At 43.4% G+C, this 10666-nt stretch overlaps 1 protein-coding gene across 4 annotated transcripts in view; it reads left to right on the forward strand.

The window, feature by feature from the left end:
* SPTBN1 (spectrin beta, non-erythrocytic 1) overlaps window positions 1–10408 on the forward strand; it is a 193720-nt gene extending 183312 nt beyond the window's left edge. For 3 of the 4 annotated variants that reach the window (XM_012777810.3, XM_012777811.3, XM_012777812.3), the window contains 5 exons: window positions 699–762; window positions 5252–5490; window positions 6694–6867; window positions 8300–8342; window positions 9087–10408. In XM_012777810.3, coding sequence (XP_012633264.1) covers window positions 699–762; window positions 5252–5490; window positions 6694–6867; window positions 8300–8342; window positions 9087–9305 — 739 coding nt within the window. In that variant the 3' untranslated portion in view covers window positions 9306–10408. Of the gene's footprint in view, window positions 1–698; window positions 763–2231; window positions 3095–5251; window positions 5491–6693; window positions 6868–8299; window positions 8343–9086 lie in introns of those variants that run through there. The other variant, XM_012777814.3, reaches the window with a different exon arrangement.
* The last annotated feature ends 258 nt before the right edge of the window (window positions 10409–10666 follow it).

Below are 10666 nucleotides of genomic sequence, written 5' to 3' on the forward strand. Positions count from 1 at the left end.
TTGGGTGGCAAATGAGGTTTACGGAGCATCTTCCTGACGCCTTGCTTTGCTAGGCCTGACCAAATGATCTTCCTGTTAATGGCTTCTGCAGACTATTCAGAGTCTGTATAGTCACCCCTGAATAATACTTGAGGACACTGACTTGTCCACAGTCACATAGCTACCGTAGGTGGGAGAAGTAGAAGGTGGATAGCACCCTTCCTACTGCCTGCACACGTGTGCACGCACACACAGAAACACTTAGCATGTCCTTGTGACTAAATGCATGGAGCGAACTACCCAGACTACAGGCCAGTGGATTTGTGGTGATCCTTTTTGAAAGTCCTGAGTGACTTCACTCAAAGGGCACATGTTTCTCTTTCCATAAGGCTAATTATTTTGCCACGGGAAGTGCTCCACAACCACCGATAGTGCCGCCTTTATTTGGTGTGAGGTAGGGGGCAGGGCATTCCTGTAGTCTTAATTTCTATCTAGGGTCTGTTTGAAACACTTGAAAGTTAGTTTTAAATTTTTTAAAAAATTACATTATATGAAAGGATTGCTTATGTTTTTCTGAGAGAAAACTTGTAATAAAATGGAATGATGTTGTTCTCCCCACCCTCTGTTATTGTTTTCCTCTTTCTCTTCCCCCTTCTTCTCTTCCCTTTCTTCCCCTTCCCTTTCCCTCTTCTTTTTTATTTTCCCCCCTCCTCTAACAGGGATACTTCAAAAGGAGAACAAGTTTCCCAGAACGGCTTGCCGGCTGAACAGGGATCTCCACGGGTTAGTTACCGCTCTCAAACCTACCAAAACTACAAAAACTTTAATAGCAGACGGACAGCCAGTGACCAGCCATGGTCTGGACTGTGAAGTTCACTACCATTTGTCAAGAACCACCCTTTCCAAATCCTCTTGGTTTTGACTTTTCAGCTTCCACTTCACCCAAAATGTTAAACATTTTACTTAATTCATAGCCTTCCCTGGTTCCATATTTGTTTGCATTTAATTCATGTTTATTTGAGTCTCTTAACTGATGGATGCCCAGTTGCCTTAAGGCAGCATACTTATTTTTTGTTTATTTATTGTGAGCTTTTTACTTTATTAAGATTTTACAGCGAAACCCTTACATGAGTAATTGAAATGAAATTTAATGAGAGTACAGCATAATGAAGAAGAAAACTAGAATCTTAACAGGTATGACACATCCAGTTATACTAACAGGGCACAGTACTGTGCTATATGTAGCCCTTTTTTAGAAATGCTATTAACCTGCAATAGTTTACTAGCAATTAGGAAGACTGGTATATGAGGATGGAGACATTTAATACTGAGATTAAAGCCTAAAGTCAGCTGTGTAACATTCCATGAAGGATACATTCATTTACTGAAGATGACAAAAAAAGGAAGTCAGATATACTCTAGAAGCTATTTTAATTTTAGGCGCACAGTCTCAAACATTTTGAGACCCTTGGGTCATTCGTTACTTTTTACAAACCAGTTCCTCTCTTACTTTTTTCTGCCAAGTCCTGAAGTGAGTACTGCAGGCTTACGTGCAGCAGATGTTGCCGCCAGCCTCAGGAGTAAAGTGCCCACTGACTGCTGCTGCCACCTGTGTCCTAGTCACTGTCAGTACCACTGGGGCAGGGGATGCAGCAGGTGATGGCAGCTCTCGTGTTTTGGAAGCCTGCCTACCAGACTTCGCTGCCTCTCCATTCAGTCGATGACTTCAGGGTGTCAAACTGTTTTAATTTTTCAAACAAATGGAACAAAAGCCATTCTGGTTCATCCTGATTACTTGAACGTTGCACTTGGTGGACCGTGCCTAGGAGCACTTGCACGCCGCCTGCCTGCAGAAGTCATTTAGTGTCTCTGTAGACAGAAACTCCGTTGTACGTCTCAGATGAATCTTCCGATTCATTATTCATTTGCTCAAGACTTTTTGTGGAATTCTCTGATAAAGGAGTCCTTTAGGATGGCATTTATCAGGCTGCAAGCAGAGGTTGAAAACATTTTATTAGAAATCCTTTTCCTTAGAAGTAAAAGCTGGTGAAAGGGTAATTTCCTGGTACTGATAAAAACAAAACCAAATCCATTATTACATCAAAGCCTTGTGAGACATTCACTTGCTCATTTGCCATATTTAGATGTGTTAGTAGGATCAGAAACCTGTTTTGATATGTGTTTTCCATGAGTTAAGTCTAATTTGTCTTTTTATTTCATGATGCATGTCTTTTTTTTTTTTCTTTTGTCAGGATAACATCATATAGCATCTTGTTTGTTTTTCCTTATCTCTATGTACATATCTATCTACTTGCAATGGTAGATAGGTATATAGATAGATGCCAAGCTTCTTGTATTCTGGGAATAGGGTGCACCATTATTGAGTCTCTGCCTTACAACACACCAAAATTCATTTTAGAAAAAAACTGCTGCTTCATCTAGGGTCATTAGGAAGCTGTGGCATACATTTCTGGCTCCAAATTACATTATGTGTGTCATTGATCTATATGTATATATGTGATGTTTTCATATATATATGTGTGTGTTTAAATTTTGTATCATCAGGAAAGATATCCAATTTTATGTTTTTTTGTATTTAGAAGACCCTCTCCACCCAAAGAACCACATAAGCACATAATAAGGCAGTGCTATGATACTTCTGGCATTTGCTGTCATGCCTATTTTTATCTAGATTTTTAAATTGTAGGTTGCCAGAACAAATTTTAATTATGATTGGATTGCACTGAAAGAAGAAAAAAAAGCCTTTTCATTGTTTTGAGTGATGGCGCAGAGACTCAAGTTAATGAACTTGAAAATAGTGTTGCTTGGTGCACTTTGAAAACCAATCGGGTGTTTCCTGTGCTACTAGTTGTCACGTTACATTTATGTTCACCTCCTGATTTAAGTATCTCGGGCATGCCCGGCCACTAAAGTGCTCTGGACTAATTGCTAAAGAGAAGCAATGTAGGGTGCGGGGTGGGTGGGAGGGTTATTCACATGTACCCATCATTTGATCATAGCACTACGATTTGCTTTTGATGTTTGTCTCTAGTGGTGTGTTGTCTGTTGGCATGCTTAAAGCACATGTCCATTAAAATTCATTTTGTTTCTTTTATTTTCCTTGTTTTCTTGGTTAGTGATTCATTTGCATAAACATTAATTATCTCTGCATACTGGTTTGGGGTTTTCTCTTTCCTTCTAACTCTAAAGAAAAAATTTTTGCTGCAGAATTTCCCTCAGAAGAGGTTTCCCTGGCCTTCATCTACCTTGAAGTCTGACCAAGTATGATAAATTTTAGCCTTTTTCAAGTAAACATCTCTCTATCCAGGTCATTGCTGTCACTAGCAGCTTTCAAGTCAAACCTGCAGCACTAAATTTTTTTTTAACCTGGTTTCTGTACATACTAACCCCATGTCTCTCTGGACTCACACCTGGCTCAGGCCTTCCAGACCAAACTCACACTTCCTCCTCACCAGAAGTTTCCTGAAATCTCACATTAAAGGAGATTTCTCAACTTTAAGATCCACTCACATTCTTTTGACTCAGGGTTTTGTTTTTTTGTTTATTTCTCCTCCTGCAACTCTCCTTTAAGAAGTGAAGAGAGAGAGAAATATTTAAATAGGCTGTTGTTCATAAGCACATGTCTACAGGCTGTCACTTGCAAGGCCTGGATAACCACCATGCACACACACCCCTACATCACCACCACCCACCCCGTGGTGTATTTCTGCCCTAATACTCCATTTTCCACCTTGCCATGAAGATAAAGTGTTCCAGTCAAAAACACCTTTAAATTGCATAGCCTCTAGCCTCACCCTAAACCCTAATGATAATTGTGCTAGTTTGCATAGACATGAACTTGTGATTCTCCCTCCCTTCCCAAGTTTTTACCAGCTCTTTTCCAAAAAAAAAAAGTTATTTTTATTGAGAGCCCAGCCATTTAGGTAAGGCCTAGTAAGTGAGAGATCCAGTTCCCAAGAGTTGACAGACCTGAGTGTTCCAGTGGTGGTGGCCAGTCTACCGTTTATCCTGTCAGGGTTGTTGCTGCTAATTTGGTGTCACTGGTTCTGGGCAGCAGTGGTGGGGGAAGTATCTAATGAGCGTGCCATTGACTCCTCCATGTTTGTCCGTGTACGAGGGGTGCAGGTTGTCTGTAACCCACTAAAGTGTCAGCCACACCCAGCTTGAGTAACTCGCTAATCCCATACCCTGGGTGTATCAGCCAGGGGCTGCTACAGTTAATGGTACACAGTTGACGGTACACAGGCTGAAAGTGATAATGAATCAAGACCCTACTACATTTCCAAAGCCGAAAAGCCATGAGGGTTACAATTTAAATGAGCTTGGGAAGGAACGCTCCGGAAGACGTCTCCAGCCTGAAGGGTCAGAGCCGCTGGAAGCCTGGCGGTCTCTGGGCTTTCTCGTCTCAGTGCAGCAAGGCACCGTGATCAACCAACCCGTGATGGGGAAGGCCCTGGTTCTGTCTTTGTTTGGGGGTAAATAGCCGTGTGGTGTTGAGTGACTGTGATTGGCTTTTCCAGCTCCTTTAACACAAACTACAACCCACTCACGATACAAACTTCGGCAGATGTGGTTAAATTGATGTTTGTTGACTTGCCTCATTTCCTTCCAGCTCTTAAGTTCCAAAGTCTAACTGGGATGATAGATGTGAAATGCATGATTGTCATCCTAATTTCTGCATGTGTTTATGACAATGTGTTGAGGGGTGGGGGAGGAGAGCCAGAGAGCATTTTCAGAACCCAAGTCCTTTCCTCTGTCTTACTCTGGGGGAATGCTGTGTAGCTCTGATAGAGCTGTCTATTGGTCTGTTTGTGAATGCCCTTTCGCTTAAACTTCAGCCCTTCTGGTGGCATCCTTGGTTGTAAGGTGGCTGCTGTATAACGTCCACTCTCTCTCATATTTAATATGTGTGATTGTTACTGTTGTCTTTTTGTTTTAAAGTAAATGTAAGAGGAGATGATCCAAGTTATATTAGAGAAAATGGATTGATCAGAGGAGTAGAGTGCAGTAAAACTCATACTGGCATTTCGCTTTTCTCATTTCCCCGTAAACGGGCGGGTATTAATCCATTCCCACCTTCTAATGTCCCTGGTGTCCAGCTGGCTTTGTGGGGTGTGCAATGGTTTTACTGTACTGCCTCGATCTGTGCCAGGCATTTATACACAGCCACGTGAGCGAGTCAGTTAGAGCGTATGTGGTGTCACCCCTGTGGCTTACGGAGTCAGCTGAATGGCCTCTCCGCTGTCCCTAGGTGGCAGAAACGGTGGACACCAGCGAAATGGTCAACGGCGCTACAGAACAGAGGACGAGCTCTAAAGAGTCCAGCCCCATCCCCTCCCCTACCTCTGATCGCAAAGCCAAGACTGCCCTCCCGGCCCAGAGTGCCGCCACCCTACCGGCCAGAACCCAGGAGACGCCTTCGGCCCAGATGGAAGGCTTCCTGAATCGGAAGCACGAGTGGGAGGCCCACAACAAGAAAGCCTCAAGCAGGTAACAGCAGCAGAGGCTGGGGCTGTGAGGTGGGAAGTCAGCCTGTTAAAGGGTGACATGGGCTGCTCTCAAGTGGGAAGGAGTGTGTGCTCACGAGGTTCCTTCTTTTGGTAGCTTTCTGTGCATTGCCTTCTTCCTGGGGCTGATGTTAGAAAGCGGGAGTAGAGTATTACTTATTCACTGAGAGAAGAAGAGCTCAGTGTGGCTGAGATTAGCAGGAAGGGGCCTTAGTAGTTCATCCTGAGAAGGAATTTGCTAGATTGAGATTGAAGAGTCTGAAGTGAAATGGTGTCATTGTGGGACCTCTTATGGGGTTTTTTAAAAAAAGACATCCACCATTTCCCCTGGCCTTACCTCCGTGTCATATTTTATATGTATTCATTATCTCCCAATAGCCCTAATTTTATTATTTAACAGATGATGGAACAACGGCTCTGAGAGGTTTAAAAAGCTCACTTTCTGTAGAAACCTAGTAAATGGCAAAGCTGAAGCGAAACCCTTCCCTGACTCCAAAGTCTGTGTGCTTAACCAGTAAACCAGACAACCTGGGACCATGCGCAGTTTTGCAGGTTGTATAGTGTGCAAGGGGGTCACACTGTCCGAGCACTGCTGTTCACACTGAGATGACATAGGGATTCATGTGTTCATACAGTTAGGTGTTCTAATAAGATTAGTATATTATGACAGTTTGCCATATTGTAGGGAAAAAACCCACCTTATTCTAATTTACCCAAAGGTACCATAAGTGCTGGTGTCCCTGAATCTGCCTCCCCTTCAAGTTGCCAGGCCACATAAAGAATGAAGCTGAGGCTGGAAGAGCTCCTGTTTGCGGACAGTCATGTTTCAAACAAGGAAGGAGTCTGGCCTGTGTCCCCTACCATAAGAGGGGACTCCAGCAAAGAGTACCAAACACTAATGAACATGAGCTAAGGGTACCTCTCTTTACTAGAAAGGGGTGCCATGTTTTTCCCCAAATTCAGAGAAAAATGCAGCACTCAAACCTGCCACTGTGGCAACACATGCCCTGTCCCAGGAGTCTCCATGGAGGAATTTTGTTCTGTTGTGAGCGTTAGCAGAGTTCAGGAAGCGCTGTTAGTAGGAGTCCCACCACATTGTGTGAGGATCGTTTCCATATTGATCAAATTTGTACTTCTTTAAGGGGAGGTGATGTTGAGCCTTGATACCTCTTTCTTTACCGCTCAGGTCCTGGCACAATGTTTACTGTGTTATAAATAACCAAGAAATGGGTTTCTACAAAGATGCAAAGACTGCTGCTTCCGGAATTCCCTACCACAGCGAGGTCCCTGTAAGTTTGAAAGAAGCCATCTGTGAAGTGGCCCTTGATTACAAAAAGAAGAAACATGTATTCAAGCTAAGGTGAGAGTTGCTGTGCTTCACAGCTGGCAGAGAATGGGTTTATTTTTGCTCTGATGGTTGGTTTCCTTAGACACTGTGCTTAGTTGGTTCTTTCCTCTGTCATTTTAAATCCCCAATAAAATGAAAAAACAGCTTGGCACATGTCTCAGGATTCCTGGGTCTCTGGGGACTGTGGCCAGCCATTAGTTTCCCTGTGGTTAACAGTGTAGGTGAGCATTGAAGAAAAAGGAACTTACATTTTATAACCTGGAACTAACTGCTTCCTAAGATTTAAGGTGAACTTTCACATTTCTCAATTTAAGGGAAGCTTAGGAAAACAGTTTCCCCATCTTTTCAGCTTATCCCAGGAGATGCTACTCTTTGCTCATGACTTATCTGGAGATGGGTCAAGTGAGTCATCCTGGAGCCAAATGGAGACAAACAGGAAATGCCTGGATGGGGCCTGGGGTCCTGTCCTCCCCTGACTCTCCAGTGGATGTTCCAAATGTCCCTACCCTGTAGGACATACACACCTCCCTACAGAGTGGATCCAAGCTCAGTTCTCCCCATACTTGAAAGTGGGAAGAAAATTTATTTTATCTTTTAAAAATGTAAACATTTCAGTGGTTAGGATAACGTCTGCTTAATACTGATTTTGCTCTTTTGCTTTGGGATCTGAAAAGCTCTAGTCTTCAGTTAATGTGTGTGTTTCGTGCCAGTTGGACTAGGCCAAGGACATTAGGAAGAGAGAGTTTCAAATGGTGTGATTTATTAAGCCCTATTGACGTGCAGTGTAGGGCCTTGGAACACTTCACATTTTGTAAGACAAGGCACAAACAGCTTGACTCCTTGGCTGCTTTCCCCTTTGTACTCCCTTCCTGTCGCTTTAGAGAGACGGGGTATTGGCAAAGGGCAGTGACCCTCTGCCACACCACAATACCCTCTTCCTCATGACATCAGCAGAGTCACATGGATGGCCTTGCAAGTGTGGTTTCTTTCATTCCAAGACACGTGTGAGAAGAAAAATCTAGGAGACCTTTTCTGTATGTCTATTCTGAGACTCTGGAATTTGGATATGTAGGGGATACAAGCTCAGTAGCAGAATTTCAATAGGGCTTTCTCCTGGATTCAGTTCAGACCATTTGGTTAGGCATCCAAGTGGTCTTTGCCACAACAAAGCCAAATGTTGTGTTTAGGGTTTTTTGATCATTCCAGTGTCTTGAACCACCAAACTGCCTGTGTATATTATGTTGGCACAGCTATATGGCATCTTGACATCCAGGGGGCCATTGCTGGGCCTTCGCAGGCATGGTTGGTGATGTGTGTAGCAATCTTGCTGACATTATGATGTGATTCCTGTGGTCTGCCTCTATTTCACAAAGGATCCAGAAGTTGGGGGATTTTTATTTTTCTGAAGTTAAATCGTGACTTACTTTCTTCCTTGAAATTACAGATTAAATGATGGCAATGAATACCTTTTCCAAGCCAAAGATGATGTAAGTTTCTAAATTTTATTTCTCTTAAATACATAGGAATTTTCAGGTATTTGCAGAGTGATAGACTTTATTCATAGTGTTAATTCAATGACCAGTGATGGCTTCTGTCACTGGGCTCTACAGTCACTGACACCAAGTGTCAGCTCTCTCTGTCTCTAGAAGGCAGTGAATATCATCTCACTCTCCCTCAACAAGGGAGGGGGCTAGTGCAGGGTCCCTAGAAGTTGATGGAGAAAAACACCTTGCCCGCCCCACAGTGGGTAAGACACAGCGGGGTGATCTCAGGACTGGGCATAGGTCCTGATGGGCAGTCAGTGGCCTCCCCACTGCACCCTCCTGCCTGTATCTACCATTTCATGGTTGTACTTCACCTTGACAAAGGAAAAACAATGTATATAATGCCTTAAATTTGAAAAAGCACCCTCTATCGTGGGATCTGACATCCCACAGATTGAGACCAGTCTTACAGATTTGTAGGACCTTATGCGAGAGTGATGACCTTCAAATACCATAAAACTGAATGCTTGTGAGAGTTCAAACCATGCTCACTTTCCTACACTGATAAAGCAGAGGTGCACTGGGGGCAGCGCCCAGAAGTGACTCTGCTTACCCCTCAGTTAGCCAGATGTGCCCTTCCCAAGCCTTCCTACTAACAGAGGCCTAGACCGTCACCCAGGTGGAGCCAGAATGCCTCATGGCCACACCTCTTAGTCGGGTCTCACCTGTGTCCTCTCCTCTGTCCAGGAGGAAATGAACACATGGATCCAGGCCATCTCCTCTGCCATCTCCTCTGATAAGCACGAGGTGTCCGCCAGCACCCAGAGCACGCCAGCATCCAGCCGGGCGCAGACCTTACCCACCAGCGTCGTCACCATCACCAGCGAGTCCAGTCCCGGCAAGCGGGAGAAGGACAAAGAGAAAGACAAAGAGAAGCGGTTCAGCCTTTTTGGCAAAAAGAAGTGAACTCCTTTCCTTCCTCCTGCCCTTCTCTTACCTTTTCAGTGAAATTCCAGCATGCAAGCTCAGAACCAACACATTACTCTCTGTGCCTAATGTTCCTCAATGTGGTTGATTTTTTTTTTTTTTTTTAATTTATAGAGCATTTCTGGGGGGTGGGGGAAATACACCTAAACACTTTATCTCCAAGTTACAAAAGTTTGAGGTGCAGAGGGAAGGCCAGATTTTTTTAATGAAATTATATAGATTAGATCTCAATATTTAAACTGTTCCTCAATTTTGTGAGGCTGTGTTGGAAATAACCCGCCTCTAGTGCTGTTGGTATGCAAGGCAGCGGTGCTTAAACAATATTTCCTGTGCTCAGCTCACCAGGGACAAAACGTACCAATTTCCTGACACCATTCTCTTTCATTTACTTCCAGTGGTTACCCTGAGTCTTGACTATTAGAAGTGCCCACGATGGGTCTAACCTTGATTAAACAGATCGTGTATTCTGATCTCGCTGCAGCCATAGTGCAGCTCCATGTTAACTCTACAGACCATTTGTATCTGGCATCACTTACTAACACACGACATGCGGCTTTTCTGCATCAACTGCTACGACGGTTAAGAATGTCGGTATACCAGAAGGAATATAGAAAACTGATACTGTTTTAAATAATCTGTAATTTCAATTTTTTTTTTTGCTGAAATACATTATATTGTATGTTTGAGATAATTCTAGTACAAAGTATAATAAAACTAGATGTATAATAAACCCTTTAAATCATTGGTAAGTGTACAAGTGGTGGAACTGAAGCATTTACTGGACAAAGTAATGTTACTCTAATGGTTACTTGCTCGTGCGTTGCCACACTGTGTTATAATTTGCTTCATTACCTTGCTATTTGATACATAGTGTGCATTTCTCTGTCACTGTAACTATTGTAATGACAAATTTTCATCTTACTGCACAATCAAAATGACATTGATAGGAATGAACTTCAGAGGCTGGGCCTGAACAAGGGAGGTGGTCGCTCAGGCCTGGTGCTCAGTCGTACGACCTGTACCTCTCAACTTGTGCCCTATCTGTTAAATATATGCTATGTCATTAAATGCTTTTAAATCTAGCACGGCGACTACTGGTTTTTTTCCTCTGCTGCGCATCCATGCCAAGTAGGGAAATTGCAAAGGGAGAAATGGCCAACGGGAAACATAAATGAACTGAGGCTTCACCATCTTCTCCTGTCCCACTTCTCACGTGGACCCAAGGCCATTCATCTCACCGTGACAGGCCTTGGCCTTTGCCTAACTCAGGGTTGCAAGTTGTTCAGTTACCAACAGACCAAAATGTTTAGTTAAGAAAAGTATCTTACGAGTAAGATGTG

The sequence above is a fragment of the Microcebus murinus genome, chromosome 3 (assembly GCF_040939455.1).
Source record: "Microcebus murinus isolate Inina chromosome 3, M.murinus_Inina_mat1.0, whole genome shotgun sequence".
In the NCBI taxonomy this organism is placed as follows: domain Eukaryota; kingdom Metazoa; phylum Chordata; class Mammalia; order Primates; family Cheirogaleidae; genus Microcebus; species Microcebus murinus.